Source organism: Bufo gargarizans, chromosome 8 (genome assembly GCF_014858855.1).
Source record: "Bufo gargarizans isolate SCDJY-AF-19 chromosome 8, ASM1485885v1, whole genome shotgun sequence".
NCBI classification, from domain to species: Eukaryota; Metazoa; Chordata; class Amphibia; order Anura; family Bufonidae; genus Bufo; species Bufo gargarizans.
Genome location: NC_058087.1, coordinates 38,599,467 through 38,618,255, shown reverse-complemented (window position 1 = coordinate 38,618,255; position 18,789 = coordinate 38,599,467). Strand labels below are relative to the sequence as shown.

General features: G+C 45.0%; 1 protein-coding gene across 1 annotated transcript in view; it reads left to right on the top strand.

Annotated features, from left to right (window-relative positions):
- Positions 1 to 18,789, top strand: part of MYO3B (myosin IIIB) — a 342,729-nt gene that overhangs the window by 296,667 nt on the left and 27,273 nt on the right. The window contains exons 29-31 of the mRNA XM_044304441.1: positions 1,554 to 1,668; positions 11,626 to 11,709; positions 13,077 to 13,140. Coding sequence (XP_044160376.1) covers positions 1,554 to 1,668; positions 11,626 to 11,709; positions 13,077 to 13,140 — 263 coding nt within the window. The remainder of the gene's footprint in view (positions 1 to 1,553; positions 1,669 to 11,625; positions 11,710 to 13,076; positions 13,141 to 18,789) is intronic.

Below are 18,789 nucleotides of genomic sequence, written 5' to 3'. Positions count from 1 at the left end.
CAGCTTCTGATCGGCGGGGGTCCGACACCTGGGACCCCCTCCGATCAGCTGTTTGAGAAGGCAGCGGCGCTCCAGGAGCGCCGCAGCCTTCTCACTGTTTACCGCAGGCCAAGTGACGTCACGACTAGTATCAACTGGACTCGGCGGGGCTAAGCTCTGTTCACTTGAATGACAACCTTTAATAGCGCTCAGGCGGGTGCAGGTGGCCTTAATATGCCCTTATTGCTCAGAAATAAACTTAAAGGGAACCTTTCATCAGCTTTATGCTGATCTCACTGAGGACAACATAAAGCAGTGACAGAAATGCTGATCTCAGCGGTGTGTCACTCATGAGCTACAAGTAAGTGGTTGCCGAGAACCAGCATCATAATCAAATCCAGGCCTTGAAAAGAGTCAAATCTACCTGAGAAGAGTCCTGGTTATTCCTAATCTCCTACTCTCCGCCCACCTGCTGATGATTGGCAGTTTTCTCCTATAGAGAAAGGGAGAAAACTAGGTAGAAGACTGTCAGCCATCAGCAGGTGGGCAGGAATTTATGAATAACCAGGACTCTTCTCAGGTGGCCGGGACTCTTTTCCAGGCCCAGTCTGCAACGATTGTGATGTTGGTTCTCGGCAACCACTTACTTAACTTTTAAATGACAACTCACTTATTCTGCCTTTAGTGTGGGCAGCACAAAGTTGATGACAGGTTCCCTTTAATATGTTGAAATCTTGGATGCTAGAGCTCCTCCGTGTCTCTCACCTCTTGCTAATAGATAAAGGGCCTGTCTGTCACTCCGGCAGTCCAAATAAAGACTGAGGCGCTTATTTATCAAACTGGTTTTGTCTTTATTTTGGAGTAAATTGCAACTTTTTTGTTATTTTACTTGTAAGACAAATCATCTGCGACGGGCGAAATATATTTTTGCACCTGCTATGTCAGTTTCAGAAATCCAGCAGTTTTGTGGCCGTTCCTGTGGAGTACCTTGGTTTGTGGCCTTATTTAACACTGCGGAAGCACTCCAGTCCTGACCTTCCGTAGCTGAGACAGGTGAAAATAAGTCTGAATGTGATAAATTCCTGTGTCTGTGCTAAATTCAACAAGCTCTGTGCGTCACTTTCATAATTTTAGCTCATTACCTTTAAACATATAGACGAAAGTGGAGACAAACTTCACATTATCCCCTGTTGATAAATCAGGGCCTCTGACCCCTTTCACCTGGTCGGCATTAGGTCAGTTTTTTGCGTCAGTATTTGTAAGCCAAAATCAGGAACAGATGAAAAGTGTAATGGGAAGACCTGTACATCTTTAATGCTCTGGACCCATTCTTGGTTTTGGTTTACAAATACTGATGAAAAATACTGACCGTGTAAAAAGAAGCCCATGGAAATGGCTTCTGTAAAGTCAGCAATGTATTTCAGGAAGATATATATTTTTACATAATGATCACATAGTGGCTAGAAAGATTATTTTTTTTCCAAAATAAGAAATGTTAACAATTCTAACTTAAATCCTCGTTTAACATCCCTATTTTAATTTTTGTCAATATTTACTTGTCTGTCTCTTTATAGCTTTTAAGGGGTATGTTGCCAGAAAGAATTATATTGTCATAAAGAACAGCAAACCATTTCCACTCACAGATAAATCTCCAGATGGGACAGCTGCCATTTACAGCAGTGGAAAATGGTAAGTAAATATCGGAAATAACTTCTGAGCGTATGCACAGAAAATCCAGCCTATTTTACAACAAATATTCTCCTGGAGTTCAGTTCAGCTGGCATTCTCCATGTTTTTTCATTTGTGCCACCTTTCTTCTTACGCCAATAGTTCCTGTCCAGATCTCCTGCACAGATAGAAAGGGGCGTTCAGCCGTCAGCTATATCATGTCTATGACCACTGATCGGCAGTACACTGCCAGTTTTACTGTTTGAAGTATTTGACAGCAGAACAATTTCCAATCTAAATAACAGAGCAAGTGCTGAGAAAATAAAGTCAATAGGAGATGGATATTTGTTTAAGTCTCGTTTTGGAGCCATGTAAAATTATATATTGGGGAATTGCATGAATAGCAATTTCCTAATAAAACGTTACATTAGGAATGCTCGTTATCTGGTGTATTACAGTATGCTGTTTAACTCTTATATAAAACTCTAATATATGATCTAAAACCAAAGCTTCACTTATCCTATGGAAATCTACTGTATTTTTTGCTTTATAAGACACACTTGATGATTAGACGCACCTAGGTTTTAGAGGAGGAAAATCGTAAAAAATTATTTTTCATCAGAACTCAGATGAGACCCCATATCAGCCTCCAATTAGACTCCCATATCAGTTCTTCAGATCAGAACTCCAAATAAAATCCTCAGATCAGACCCCCATAAGACCTCAAATCAGACTCCCATATCAGATCCTCAGATCAGACCCCCATATCAGATCCTCAGATCAGACCCCCATATCAGATCCTCAGATCAGACCCCCATATCAGATCCTCAGATCAGACACCCATATCATATCCCCAGATCAGATCCCATAATACCTCCATGTTAAACCCCCATATCAGACCTCATATCAGACCCCCATACCAAACCTCAAATCAAAGCCCCTTTAGACCTACATGTCAGACCCCATCAGAACTAAAAATAAATAAACTAACTTACTAACCGCTACTCTGTGGGTCCAGTGGTCTCATTGTGCATGTGCTGCATCCTAACACTGTACACAGTCAGGACAGTGCAGAGCAGTGCCTGAAGAAGACCAGGGAGTGAAGCGAATCACTCACCGCTTGAAACGCATCACTCATGGCTGCCAGCGACTCCAGCATACTATTAAGCACCTCCATAATGGAAGTATTCAATAGTATTCACTCTATAAGACGCACTGCTATTTCCCCCCCCCACTTTTAGGAGGGAAAAGTGCACCTTAAAAAGCAAAAAATACTTTAATTCCTGCTGCACACATTAAATAATAGTTTTCCCACTATATAACTTGTTCTATCTGCTGCATTTTGGATTAAAGCAGACTATGGGGTTGTGTAACACCCCAGAGGGGTGTTACCACTACTGCAACCTTCTACTATCTCTAATGGGCTAATATAATGTAATCTTATGTATGTCTTTCCAGGTCCTTCACAATGTGCAATACTAAACTTGTTATGTAACTGTTTATTACATGTAATGTGCCTGGTTCACCAGCAGGTGGCAGTGTAAATGGCAGAGCTATCCTTAGAGAGAATGGAAATTACCATTCCAGTCTCCATCCTTTGGTCAGAAGTGGGCCAGTCCTGCTTGCTACCAGAAGGAGATGGGGCAGTCCTGGTTTGTTCTGGTTAAGACTTCATGTTGGAGCTGTCAGGATTCTAACCTACTTTTTTGCTGAACATAAGTCCAACTACAAGAGTGAAGTGCAGCATAAAGAGGAAACATTGACACCAAGTTAGCTTGTCAGTACAGCAGAGTGAGAGAAAGATATAGCAGAGTTTAGTTTGCCTGACAGTTTAATACTAAAGCCTACTAAGACAAAGCCTTAAACTGTTTGGAGAAACATTTATTCAAGTAAAGCTGCCATTGAACTTCATCTCAAGGTCTGGACTCAAGTTATTTCTTCAAATCCCTCAATTATTCCCCCTATTTATTGCTTCGGAGCCAAAGCCTGGGGTCCAGCCGTATCCAGAGAGGAGCACTGTGACGCACATAAAGAGACATTTAGGCCGCACTACACCACTCGGCATTCCTACCAAACCTGGGACGTGATATAAAGGGCCCGGGGGGGGGGGGGGGGGCCCGTCTGTTGCAATTTTGGCGTCACGAAACAGGATCTACTTTTGCGCCAAGAAGGCCCCCTCTATCTGTAAAAACCCATACAAGAGACTTTATAGCATCTACTTACTGCTGGAGAGTGTGAATCTGCATCAGTTGCAGCACTGTGGCAAAACAGGGGTTAATCGGCCATTTTGGATTTGGGCATCCTGTGTTGAGAGGACGACATCCACCCAGCAGAGGGGAGGGAACCAAACAGCCTGCCTCCACAGAGGAATCATTCTTACAGCAGAAGGAACTATAGTGCTCAGTACAAGTTCCCAGGAGGACAGTAGTAGCGGTGGCCATTTTGGAAAAGGGAAAATACAGTTCCTTCTTCCCTGGATCTGAGAAGCAATGTCCAGAGGTCTGAGTGAGTACTGCTGGGGAAAATAACCTTGCTAGAGACTGAGCAGTTGCAGCGACTCTTAAAGGAGCCACACAACAATTCTGCTGCTGTTACCCATAGCAACGTGCACTTAAATCGCATTTTAGCTTACACTGACCCTTCTAGTGTGGTACAGAGTATCAAAAGTCATGTCTGAAAGCGAAGATAGCACCTACTTGGACCACAGTGATCCATCATCAGCAGCTGCAGCCACATGCATCATGCCTCTTACTATGCCATACTAGTTTGGGGCGCCTTTGCTCCCACCTTATTCAGGAGAACCTCATTCACTCAGGGAATTTTATGATAAAATGTTGGCTACGTTTACGCTATATCCAGTATCTTAGGACCAGAGAGTGGAAATCCTGATTGGCCAGTTACAGGGAGCTGCACTCCGGGAGGTCAAGTCCTGGGCTCGGCCAGAGCGAAAAACAGCTGAGCAGATTCTCGACCGACTCAGTACCACCTTTGAAACTAGGACTGCCTCTGAGCTTAAGATGCGCTTCTTTGGGAAGCGACAGCAGTAAAAGGAGACTTTGAGAGACTTTGCCCTGTCCCTGCAAGAAGCCCTGAGGACTGTTGTCCACATAGATCCCCGTGAAGCTCAGTGACAAGATCAAACCCTCAGAGAGCAGTTTATTGAAGGTGTCCTTGACGAATCCCTCAAACGTCATCTGAAGATGTTGTCAGCTCAGCACCCAAATACCCCTTTCTTGGATTTTAAGGAGCTTGCTATCGGCATCCTGGGGGAAAGTCACCAATCTGAACCTCCCAAAAACAAGAAGGCATGGCCCGTGCTACGGCCTGCTGCCCCGTGGCCAGATAGCTGACCATGGGGCTCAGGCTCCCTTCTCAGATGCCGTTGCAGCCCTGACTGCTCAAGTCTCCCTCCTAGCTGAGAATATGGAGAGGATAAGGAAGCAGCTATAGCAACTGGAACAGCAGCCCAAGGCTGAGAAATGGACTTCTGCACCAAAAGACCTTCCTACACCTGGTCCTCAAGAAGATCAGCGCCGGCCGATCGAACCGGTAGGTTGCCAAACCCCGGGTATCGGGACACCAGAAAACGCATATGCCTGCATTGTCAGAAACATGAACACACTGAAAAGAACTGCTGGCAGTTAAACAGGTACCCCCTGAGGTCAAGGACCGCCCCTCAGGAGGAAGAATACTAGGTCCAAAAGATCCAGCCTTTATGCCTAGGTATGTGGGCGCCCACCCCATGGTTGAAGTTAGCATCAACGGAGTAATGTTTTCTGCTTTGATTTATACTGGATCTCAAGTGACTACCATCCGTCAATTCACATTCTAAAGATGCCAGAACAGAGCCCAGCTGACACAATCCCCGAAATACTGGCTCCACATCATAGCTATTAATAGCCAACCAGTGCCTATATTAGGCTATTGGGAACCTACCTTAGAGATTGAAGATACCAAACTCCCACACCAAGGAGTAGTTGTGATCCAGGTCCCGGAAGATGACAATTGCACTGTGGTCCTGGGGATGAATGTACTCGGCAACTGTTACACTGAAGTGCAGGAAGCCTTGAAGAAAACCCTACTGACCGCACCCCGTGTAACTCAACGCGTCATTAACCAGACCATCCAGATGGCAGCTGCCCAACTTGTAACCGACAGGGTGAAATCTGTTGTTTTCACATCAAGGATGCTCAGCCTATTAGACTTCAGCCTGGAGCAGAGACCCTGATATGGTGCAAGGCTTGCATCTGTGTCTTAGGTCAGGATTACCTGACCCTCGTGGAACCCCTGCATCTACAAGATCATCCCCTTGTACTAGGCGCTAGGAGCTTGGTCACTTTGTCACATGGAAAGGTACTCATTTGCTTGGTTAATCTAAGTGGTGAAGCTCTAGAAATAAAAAAGTACTATCCTGTGGCGAGTCTATATCACATCCGTCAGCAGGATATTCTGTATCCCCTGGGGGGGTTTCGCTCTCGTAGATAGGGTAAGCGGATGCAGTACAGAGGCAAAAGACAAGTTCTTAAAGGGGTTGTCCGAGTTATAAAAAAAAATATATATAGCACTGAAAATCTGATGGGCAGCAATATATAACTAAGCTAAGCAAGTTTTATTCAAAAAATATATATATATATTTCCTCATTTCCCTGGTTCTTTTCTGACCCTTTGTTTACATGCAATAAAAACAATCTCTGCCCCTCCCCCTGCTCTGCTAAGGGAGTGGATACAAGAGCTGCCCTGAGTGACATGTCTGCCTGCTGGGAGAATCAACAGCAACTTGTAAGTAGAACTACAACTCCCAGCTGTATAATGACACTGCTAATACACACAGGATCTTTCCCCTACCTTCTTGTGCAATGCTCTCTCTAGTCTGTCAGCACCAGTGCCCAGAATTGTCTCCTCACTGCCTTCTGCAGCTATCCAGTCTGTGCAGCTGAAGGGGTTAAGAATCCTAGGATAGAGCAGACAGCCGGCAGTGAAGGGGGCGTGGCCAGCACAGTCACATCTCGTTTACAGGCCTGTAAACAAACTTTTTCAGAGCAGGGAGAGAAGCTGACATCACAGGTCATGTGACTCTCAGTCAAATCTGATAAACCAGGCACTGCAGATAAAGTGAGTTAATTGGCCAGTTAGGAACATAGAAAGAACAAAAAAATAACTCGGACAACCCCTTTAACGCAAAACCTCAGTGTTTTTATTCACACTTGAGGCAAATGCACAAAACAATGCTTTACTTTGCAGTCTTGGTGTTTACTTCACACACAATGGAAAGTACATCTTGGTGTTACTTTATACAAATTGGAAAGTTCATATAAAACAAGTCACCTTGATGTCAGTTCTACCTCCAGCAATCCACGGCAGGCTTTAGGGGTCCTGTTTCCTCGGCCCATGGGTCTCAGCCCTCCAACCTGGCACCAAGCCTCAGATCCCAACACAGATATCCTGCTGCTGAGCCCAGCTGCCTATTTAAGGACAGCCAGGTGCTGCCAAAAACACAGATCGGCAATTAAAATCCAGTCCGGTATTTGACCCCGCCTGGCTGCAAATCAGCCAAGCTGGGGGGAAAATACCTGTTTTTCCAGACCATTCCTCTCACTGTGTCACACCCCCTACTGCTGCGGCCCAACAATCGCTCCAAACAGCGGGTGCAGCCAAAGACCCGCCTGAGCAGCCCTGGTGGGCCAAACTACATATTCTAGATGCCACAATCTCTACCAAACAGATCAAAGGTGTGTTAGACTTAGCCAAGGAACACCACCAAGTCTCCACCAAACACCCCCTGGACTATGGTCAAACTAGCCTAATAAAGCAAACTATTCCAACCGGCACTCATCCTCCCATCAAAGAGAGATATAGACCAGTGCCTCCAGCCCTATACCAGCAGGTGAAGAAGATGGTTCAGGATATGAACCAGCTAATGTCATCCAGGATAGTCACAGCCCCTGGTCTGCTGCACTGGTCCTGGTAAAAAAGAAGGATGGAACCATCTGTTTCTGTATGGATTATCGCAAGATCAACATTACGCACAAGGATGCGTACCCCCTGCCACGAATTGAGGAGTCTCTAGCAGCCCTGGGATCTGCTGCTTATTACTTAACCCTAGATCTAACCAGTGGCTATTGGCAAGTCCCCATGGCACCGGAAGATAAAGAGAAAACAGCTTTCACCACCTCAATGGGTCTGTTCGAGGCTACATGCTATTCGGGCTGTGCAATGCCCCTGGGACATTTCAGAGACTCATGGAGAGATGTCTTGGACACAAAAACTTTGAAACTGTATTGCTGTACTTGGATGATGTGATCGTCTACTCCAAGACCTACGAAGAGCATTTACAGCACTTGGCTGAGGTGTTCCAAATGGAAGCCACCATCAGGTGGCGTTTCTACTGGATTGGCATGAGAAGTGATATCATCCAATAAGGAGTAGGAGTCCTCTGGAAATGGTAGCTATCGACCACGTGAAGCTAGAACCCAGCAGATCCGGATACACCTATGCTATGACAATCATAGACCATTACACCAAGTTTGTCGTAACTTTACCTGTAAAGGACTTAACTGCTAAAACTACAGCAGCTGCTATGTGGAAGAGCTTCATTCTGCCGTATTGGTGTTCTGACAAGATACTCACTGATCAAGGATCCGCATTCGAGTCTCAGTTGTTCTATGAACTTTGTGCCCTGTACAACTGCAAAAAACCGAGGACCACCGCATATCACCCTCAGGGGAATGGGCTGTGCGAGAAGATTAGCCAGACACTGATCAATATGCTCAAGGCTGTGCCACCTCACAAGAGAGCAAAGTGGCCTTTGCTTCTTCCTGAATTAGTGTACCTGTACAATAGCACAACTCATTGCTCCACCGGGTACATACTACATTATGTTTGGAAGACAGGGCTATTTACCTGCAGACCTTGCCCTTGATGTCCCTGTGCCAGACTCTTTCCCCAATCTAAGTGGGTCAAAGAGCATGAGAGGCGCCAAGAGGATGCCAGAAAGAGAGAGAGTGGATTCCAAAAATAGAGAAGGCCCAGCAAAAACAAAAACAGGACTTTTATCTACATGCACATGCTGAGCCCTTACAACCAGGAGACAAGGTCTGGCTCAGAAACAATCACCCAGTGAGCAAGCTGTTTAGTCACTGGGACCACGAGCCATATACAGTAGTGGCTGTCCCCTCATCTGAGGTTTATGAGATCCAGAGAGAAGATAAAGGTACTCAGTGAGTACAGCGCAACTGGCTCAAGAAATGCCTGCATGAACCTGTGCAGGAGCAGCCAAGAGAAGTGAATAAGTCACCCGAACTTTCATTGTCTTCAGAAAGTGAGACTCCAACAGAGTTGCCTTCCATGCTTGACCTCCTTCAGTGGTTCTTTCAGCCTCTAATCTGAGTCCTGATGCCAGTTGCTGAGACCACTGCCTCTACAGAACCAAGTTTGATGGCTAATTCTCCTTCACAAGTCCCAGACTCTACCTCAGCCCCCGGAGACTCAGAACTGTCCTTGCGTAGATCCCAATGGACCAACAAGGTTAAGCCACCTGCCCGTTATCAGGAATTCTTAGAGTGAATATTCCGCTGCAGAAACTATAGGAGGCAAGCTATGGACACATTTTGACCAGTGAGAAATGTTGCCCTCTGTTTTGTGGTTATATTTTCGCCCTTTTTCATCCACCCCTGTTGTGCCTGGACTTTATAGACTCCAACCATCAGCCACACGTTGGCGTCCTACCTCATGTGAATTACAGTTGATTTTTCTTTTTGCAATGTGTGCCAGTTTTGCAACGTTACAAGCCAGTACCCAAAGAATGGACTCAAACATTTACCTGAGCTATTTGTGACCTCTACTGTGACATTTTTACACCAATGTTTTAACGTTTTTGCAATGTTCAAGTATTTTGCCTATTGTATGGACTCTTTCATGGGTACAACAATGTGACCTCTTTTGCACCTTAAATGGACTTTATGCTGCTAGTCAGATATTTAGTATCCTTACTCCATTGCTCATATGGACTGCCTCTGAGGACTCAAAAGTATTAATGGTCCCACTTTGCCTTGTGTTAGTTTAGAAAGCCTAGGTATTACATTGCCTGATTTACATATGCCCTTAACCTTTTTCTCTCCACAGACTTGGGAGGGGAAGGAGACAGTATGTCCTGTCTCTTTGGGTTCATGTGCTGTTGCTATACAGGGAGGACCAAGTGGTAGAGTCACAAGCAGTCTTAAAATTTTTAAAGGGTAACCCCGATGCAAAAAAATATTTATATGTTCCTAAGTGCCTTAAGGTACTGTGCACTATCTTAGGAAAAATGTGTGAAAAGCTACCAGTTCAGACATCAAGATGACAAAGCATAAAGCATGATTAGGCCTTGTTTGGAAAGGGAATACAGGATGAAGGCTATTTGCAGGCTTTCATTGCATAGTGGTGGGATTACAGAGTGAAGACACCCCTGCGCTTTCTTTGGTACTAGGATCCAGTACACACAAAAGAAAGTCAGGAATGATGCAGACTCTTTGGTTCTTTGGTTTATACCGAGAGGGAAACAGTAAATAGACACCCTATTCATATGGGCAGAGACCTAGTGGTAGCCGTTGCTATATCAGTCAGTAATAGTATATAGTCTAAAGCAGCACTCTAACTTTCCTTGGGCACCCATACAGCATACCCTAAGCACAAGCTGAGGGCTGCTTGGTTTTAAGTAAGGGGGTATGTAACAACTCAGAGGGGTGTTACCACTACTGCACCCAGCTACTATCTCTAATGGGCTAATATAATGTCATCTTATATATCTCTTTCCAGGTCCTACACAATGTGCATTCATAATCTTGTTATGTAACTGTTTATTACATGTAATGTGCCTGGTTCACCAGCAGGTGGCAGCGTATATGGCAGAGCTATGCTTAGAGAGAATGGAACTTACCATTCCATTCTCCCCCCTTTGGGTTTGTTCTGGTTGAGACTCCATGTTGGAGCTTCCAGGATTCTAACCTACTTTTTGGATGAACATAAGTCTGATTACAAGAGTGAAGTACAGCATAAAGAGAAAACAAAGACACCAAGTTAGCTTGTCGGTACAGCAGAGTGAGAGAAAGATATAGCACAGTTGAGTTTGCCTACCAGTTTAATGCTAAAGTCTGCTGGAACCAAGACAAAGCCTGAAACTGTTTGGAGAAACATCTATTTAAGTAAAGCCGCCATTGAACTTCATCTCAAGGTCTGGACTCAAGTTATTTTTACAAATCCCTTAATTATTCCCCCTATTTATTGCTTCAAAAACAAAGCCTGGGGTCCAGCCGTATCCAGGTAGGAGCACCGTGACACACATAAAGAGACATTTAGGCCGCACTACACCACTCGGCATTCCTACCAAACCTGGGCCGCGCATTGCAGTTGGAATGTCAATTTGGACAGAGTTTAAGCTGGAACAAATATCCAGGAACAGCCTCTTCCTCCTGATGCAGCAGATTCCAGAATCAAGCACCACCTAAATATTAAATTTAACAAACTATAATTTTATGTTTTTGAGAAAGACAAGTGCACATAGTGCAATCAACTCCCAACTAGTTAAAAGGCTTTGTGTAGGTGATTATTACTCACAAATGGCAATAAAATTAATGCATGTATAAATAAAAGCAAGTCCTTTCTAAACTCAGCATTTGAGTTTCACCTTTAGCCCAGCTTCCTCTGGGTCATAATCTCTGAGGGAACAGACTACTATATTGATGAGGACCAAGAACCTAGAAATATTGCTGTTGAAACTGTGATAAGTGTCTTCTATATTTTGGCTCCAGTTGCATCAGAGATAATGCCCTGAAAGTAGCCAGACTAAAGGCAAGACCTGAGTTGGGGCGATGGATGCTGAGTTTACAATTTGATTGTTACATACATTTTATTGCTGTTTGTATGAATAAACACCTTTACAAAACATGTTAATTAGTTGGGAGTTGATGACTATGACTGTGTGTTTGTCTTTGTCTAAAACAGGAATGATGGAGTGCTGACCCAGCACTGCTCACAAATATCTGATGTCAATGGACAGTTTAAAATGATGGTAGTAATACTCAACTGGTGATTCAACGGCCAGGCATGGCTTCTTGCACCTAAAGTTGAGACTTTGGGGGAAATCAGGTTCGTGTGGAGTAGCTGTCATCCTTAGAACAATTACCAATTATTTCTGTTGTGCTGCAATATGGTATCTTTGTTATTTTCAAAAGTTATATTCAGCTTACTTGTATATGCAGTGGTCAGGCTTGGGGTGGACCCAAGTCTACGCTGGGCCCCCTGGACACCACATGTCGCTGCTGTCTGGGGGGATGAGGAGGTGTGGTGCACCCCAATGCGAAATAAGTCCAAAGAGTCAGTTTGCAGTAAACCAGTGTGCTTCTTTACTAGAGGTACTGAAGTGCAAAATGATAAGGGTGAGGCATGTGGATTTTCCATTCTCCTCCCTAACAGAAGGTTCTGTGCTGACAAAAGGAAGGCCTGAGCTAGCTATCTCTCTGTCTATCTCAGAAGACTGGTACACTGGCCCAAGGGCTGGTGGTCCAGGGTCTGTGGTTAAGTCATCCGGCTAGCCCTCTGTTCATGGACTGGTGACCCAGGGTTAGTGGCAGAGTATCTGCATATCAGCCTCTTCTTCTGGTCACTTGTTCAGTCTTGCAGAGTCTCTTATGCTAAACACTAGTCCCTATTTGCAGACTGCCAGGGTCTCTTCTACTAAATACTAGTCACTATCTTCAGACAACTAGGAGATCTGACTTCTCTACTTATGTATAGTTTCTAATTGAACTAGAAGCTTCTAGTAGAAGAAGTGGAGTGAAGAAGCACAACCTAAACAGAAACAATGTTGCAATTTCAGTCTGTCACAGGCTTGTATAGCATTTCAATACAAGTTTATGGAAATTACTAAGCAGTTTTTCCAGATGTAAACAAGTCTTCAGAAGAAAACAACTAGAGCTAAACCAAACTAACGGTCAATGTGTCTTTTTTCCCCTCAAAAACTTTGCATAGTCCTTTATAGTAGTTATGGAAAATTTCTAACTTCTCAGTGCATAGACAGTCCCAAAGTCTCTCAGAGTTACATGGCCATGCATTAATCCTTTCCACGGTGCAGTGCAGATGTAGTGCAATAAACTTGCAAATGAACAGGATATATTACAATGACCATATAAAATGCAGTACACTTTGTATAACTTTTGTACATTCAGTATTGTATAGTATATTTGCATAGTGTGCCAAACCTAACCTGTCTAATGCATAACTGCATGTACACTATATACATAAATATAAACATATGTACAGGTTAGTAAAGAATGAGGGCACACAAATTTAGTCCATAAAGTGTATTTCCTGTACTTTGGTAAAAAAAAGAAAATTGAATGTATGGAGTAATTGTATTTCCTGGTCAATAAATTACTTTATTTCTGTTTTCCCAGGCAAGAGAATTGTGACACTACTCATTTCACAGAGCCAGACAGCCTGGACCAGCAGTTGGAGAAGGTAATCTTACGTGGAGGCTCTGAACGCCGCATTGTTTCTGCATTCCTCCGTCTACTGTTCATAGTTGTGTTCACGGCTATTTGGCTGAACCATGTGAACATGAAACCGTTAGTTATGTTTTGAAGTCTCTGAGACAAAAGCCTAGCTTGCTAAGAACTTGAGTTCTGTGGAAAGACAGGGAGGTACAGTGAAAAGAGAGTATCAAAAGGCTGAAAATTTGCCGCGGAGAATAAAACGCAAGCTGCTCCCTGAGGTGGTGTGTCTGTGCACTCCGCTTAGCTACAGATGTTACAGCCTCTATTTTAGTAAAGACCTCAGGTTCTTTGGTAGCACTTTGATATCCTGCTTGAATTCAATATGTGAAATGGAGGAGTCTTTCTGTGACTTGGAGCACAGTACAAGCTTTGAAGTTTGATCCAATTTTTGCTGCTTACCATTTGATGTTGAAAGGATGAAATGAAGAAAATGTACAGTTTTTTGCCAGTAACTCTGTAGAGCATATGTAAGATAAAAAAAAAAAAATCAAAATCCGTTGGATGATGTACTTAGAAATGTTAAGCAGATTAATACCTTCCTATAGCTTTTTTGCTGATACAAATGAAACACGAGGGGGAAGGGAGAGGGAGTGCATAAAGTACTGGTTTTAAAGGAGCAAGTTCTCAAAAATACCCTGTCATATCAGCTTTTTTGATCACTGGGTGCTAGAGATGAGTGAATTTCTTTAAATTTGATTTGGGGTCGATTTGATTCAGGTCGAATTTATCCAGAAAGTGTTCTGATTGCCTGGAAATGTCTACTTCTCTGTCTTTCTCTTCTTTTCTCTCTCCCTCTCTCGTCTTGCTTATCCCGAATTGAATGACACAAAACCGAGGTTTGTGAGAATCTCAGAAATTTTTCCAAATTTTTGAATTGATTCGCCCATCCCTACTGGGTGCCTGTTACTTTGGGTCAGTGCCATGAGCATACTTGTATAATAGTAATAGCATACTTATATTTTCAAGATGATCAAACATCCTAATTGTACAGGATTTTGTTGTGTAGCACCCGTTATAAACTAAGGGTGGAATTTATCATGAGGGTAATATTTGAAGTCAGTTTTATTGTGCACCAAATTTGTCTAACGTCGCTGCTGTTCCTTAAATTTGTTACATGTTTAAACTTGATACTTTTGTCTAGAAATGCTGCTCCTGTTGTTTTTACCCCACTTCCCTATGGGAGCAAGTTTGTGACTTTTTTTAAAACTTCAGTGATAAATCTGGAGTGAAACTAATTAACATAGCTAACCACTCTCACTTTACCACCCACATTTCAAAACTGGAGTGTTGTTAAAATGCAAAAAGTCACACAATAGTTCTGAAGTTCGAGACAGAATTCTGGAGTGTAGGGTAGGATAAATCCGCCCACCCCCATGGTCTCTGAGCTGTTTGAGTACTTTATTGACAATGAAATATTCTGAAAAGTGAGAGTTTTGGCTTTAATTGTAGTAAATTCCCTCCTTATGTTCCCTCAATGCTGGCAAATTCCGAATTTATCATGCCATGCACTCCAAAATTCTAGCTTCAAAAAGTTGACTTTTTGGAGCTTACTTGAAAAAAATGTTGCTAATTTTTACACCACTCACTCCGGTTTTGAAAACTGGGCTTTAATATTTCTAAATAGTAATGTCATTAACCAAGTATAACAGTCATTATGCCTTGTGCCAGCTCTCAATTTTTCACTTGGCCTGAACTGGCCACTACTTTTTATTGACTCTCCTTTGAATGCTCCAGTGTAGCTCTCTATCTGATAATACATGTTTTAGCTCACAAACACAAAAGATGGAGCAGCTGTAACAGGGAGCTGGCGACGCGCTTCCCCTCTGCAGCGCCGAGAAGCAAGAACGCGGCCGGCGGCCTCCTCTCCATAGCAACCAGAGGGCGGCGAGGACCCGGCCGCACACGCCACCTCTGCGTGGCCGGCATCCTCCATCCCCTAGGCAACGAGCACATGGGGAACTGGGCGCCGATATTGATGAGTCTGCGCTTAGCTGTTCTGAGTTGCGGGGGATGGGTCATGTGACGCTGGCCATGTCACATGACCCATCAGGAGGACCTATTTAAACAGGTAACCTGCTGGCCACAGGTTGCCTATGATTGATCTTGCTACCCTCACCAGAAGTGATGGTCAGTTCGCAGTGTTCGCCAGTGAACACATGCGGGCTGCCATCTTGACTCACCCGTCCGGCATTGCACAGGTAAGCCTTTACCTGTGCCAGTGTCGGGAGCCGGTCTGAAATCAAATGCGGTCACCGGGACCAGGCAGCTCCGCATTTGATTTTAGACCGGCTCCCGGCATATGCACAGGTAAGGGCTTACCTGTGCAACGCCGGACGGGTGAGTCAAGATGGCAGCCCGCATGTGTTCGCTGGCGAACACTGCGAACTGACCATCACTGCTCACCAGCATTTTTATTGCGCCTTTCTGTGTGTGTTTGGACCTCAGCTCTGTTTTTGACCTCGACCTTGTGACCTCTCTGGAATTGACGTGACCTCTTGGCTTAAGACTCCGGATTGTGTTTTGACCTCGTTATTGTATTGCTCCCTGTGTACCTGCGTGACCTCCTGGCTTTGACCTTGGCTTTCCTGACTCTGTTGCGGTACTTCTTTATCTTCTTAGGCCCCTGGACGTGTCTAAGCGAGGGACTGCCGCCAAGTTGTACGCCGTCGGTTAGGACGGTCCGTGCAAGTAGGCAGGGACAGAGGTGGGGTGGAGTTTAGGGCTGCACCGTCAATCGCCACAGGCTGCACGGCCCTGGATCTAAGTGGGGGTGACGGTGGCATTAGGAGATGAGCGCTTCCATTGTGGAAGCGATCATCTCCATATTCATCTGTATCACCATCCTCAGGACTGCGATACAGATGGATGCTGCGGCCGGGCAGGGGAGGGAGAGGCGTCTCCCTTCCCTGTTCTTCTGATAGGTGCCCGCAGCTGATCGGAGGCTGACTATGGCGGTGCGATGACGTCATTATCATCACGCCACCTGAGCCAGACAGCATACAGCGCGGGACCCAGGCCAGAAGAGGCCTGCATCACATTGCTGACAGCCGCATAGAGGTAAGTATTAGTGTTTTTTTTTTTTAATACATGGCAGTTGCCACAATGTAGGAAGAACCATGGGGGCATCTAGGGGCATTTTTTTGACTGCCACATTATAGGGAGCACCTGGGGCCCTAAGGCGGCATTTCTTACTGGCTCATTTGTTGGGGGGGATCTGGGGGCATTTCTTACTGGCCCACTTTGGGGGGGCACTATGGGGGCATCTGGGGGGCATTTCTTACTGGCAAATTATGGGGGGCACTATTAGGGCATCTGGGGGCATTTCTTACTTGCCTATTTTGGGGGGACACTATGGGGGCATTTTTTACTGGCCCATTTTTGGGGGGCACTATGGGGGCCTTTCTTACTGGCACATTATCGGGGCCTCTGGGGGCATTTCTTACTGGCACATTACGGGGGCACTATGGGGGCATCTGGGGGCATTTATTACTGGCACATTATGGGGGAGAGGAGCACTATGGGGGCATCTGGGGTCTCTAAAGGAGCATTTCTTTTACTGGCACATTATGGGGGGCACTATGACATCTGATGGCACTAAGGGGGTATTTTTTACTGGCACATTATTGGAGGCATTATAGGGGAGAGCAGGACTATGGGGCATCTGGTAGCAATATAGGGGCATTATTTGGGGGCACTATGGGGGAGAGTGGCACTATGGTGCATCTGGTGTCACTATAGGGGCATTATTTGGGGGCACTATGAAGAGGGATTTTTTACTGTCACATTATGGAGAGAGGAGCACTATAGGGTCATGTGATTGGGGCACTAAGATGGGGTATTTTATACTGGCACATTATGGGGACATTAGCTCAACTGAGGGGGGATTTCTTCGACTGTCATATTATAAGGAGAATTATTACTACTAGGGGGCATTATGGTGAGCTTTACTACTACTGGGGGCTATGGAGAACATGATTACTAGTATGAGCACTATGGGGGCATTATTACTACTAAGTGTGCTCTGGCAGATAATTATTTCTATTGGTGGAATTTTAGGGAGCACTGTTACTTTGGTGGGCCTCCTGGCACAGTATCAGCTTAGCACAATTATTTTTGGGGGACATTATGTTTATACTATTAGTGTCCGGGACACTATCTACTGGGCGCAGTTATTTTATTTAAAGCACTGCGTGCCAATAACTGTCGAAGGGGGCACTATCTGTCTGGTGCTATTATTTTCAGGGGGACTGTTTCTGCAGTATAGTATTAGGGGTGGCAGGAAAGGGTGTTCAGAAGATGTGAAGATGATGGAAAAGTGGAAAACTAATGTCTGTTTGTCAATCTCTGCAGAGACGGGAGATGGCTGAAAAATCATCATGGCGGTCTGGTCTGAATGGAGAAGATGAGGAAAGAGAATGTCTATATCAAAAGTGACATCACTGTATGTAAGAGGTATGTGGCACTATGTAGGAGAGGAGATGCTCCGGCTCCTCCCCCTGCCATTTGCAGAAGGAGGATTCAGAGCTGGGCAGCTATAAGCATGGTGGCAGCTGCAAATGGGGCAGGGGGCTTCAGCCTGGTGAGGATGGCTGAGGAGGGCATATGGCGGATGGTGGTTGGAACCACAGGCCTCGAGCAGGATCCGGGGAGGGAGGAGAGGGGAGGAGATTCCTGGCTGTAGCCTGCTGTTGTCTATTGTATAATGTGAGGCAGGCAGTGCAGCCAGGACAGGTCCTCCCCTCTCTGTATGATGTGTAGAGCCGGGCTCCTTCACCCGGACCTACACACCTTAAATATCGTGCAGCTCCTCCTCCACTCCTCTTTCGGTGCCTTCAGGACTAGGAGGGAGGGAGGAAGTGAAACTGCAATAGCTCCTGCCACGGAGTTGCGTGGTTGTCACCACCAGACATCTGAGAAGCTCTGACACACGTTCTTCAGAACCTCCTCCCTGAGGTTCCTTTTGTTTTGCTTTCGTTTTCTCATCTCGTTAGCCTCTCTCAGCTGTCATGTAGTTGCACTGATTGCATCCCTTTAAATCCCTTCCCATACTGCATCACTTTGCGGTTTATACAACTTCCTGGAGTGTGTGCATGCTGGATGCTACTACTGAGTCTTCTACAGTTAAGTTTTGTTCATTCATTTGTGTTTTCCTGTTTGCTGGATCCCAGGTGACCCTGACTCCCTCCGTATCAAGTGTAGGGAGCCGGTGGTCGTGTCCCCTCACTATTATAGGGGGTTCAGGTGTTAGACAGTAGAGGAACAAGGATATGCGATCATCTAGCATTGAGATTTTTGCATAGGCTGAGCAGTTAGGGAGAGAGCCAGGTCTGTTGCAGGACTCTCCCTTTGGTTCCTTAGTTTTGGATCCAGTCAGTCTGGTGTTCATTTTGTGTCTTCTAGTTTTCTGTACACCTTCCGTGACAGTGGTGGGCAGTGTGTGAAAGAGAATTTGGTGGTGATTCCAGTCACAGGGAGGGACAAAGAAGAGTTTGAGTACAGGAGCTTTATGTCGGGGTCCTGAGTATTCAATGTATCTATGTAGGATGAGGGTGAGACTCTTATCTTCATCCTCAACAATATAATTTAAGCTGAACTTGTGTTTGTTGGGAGCGGC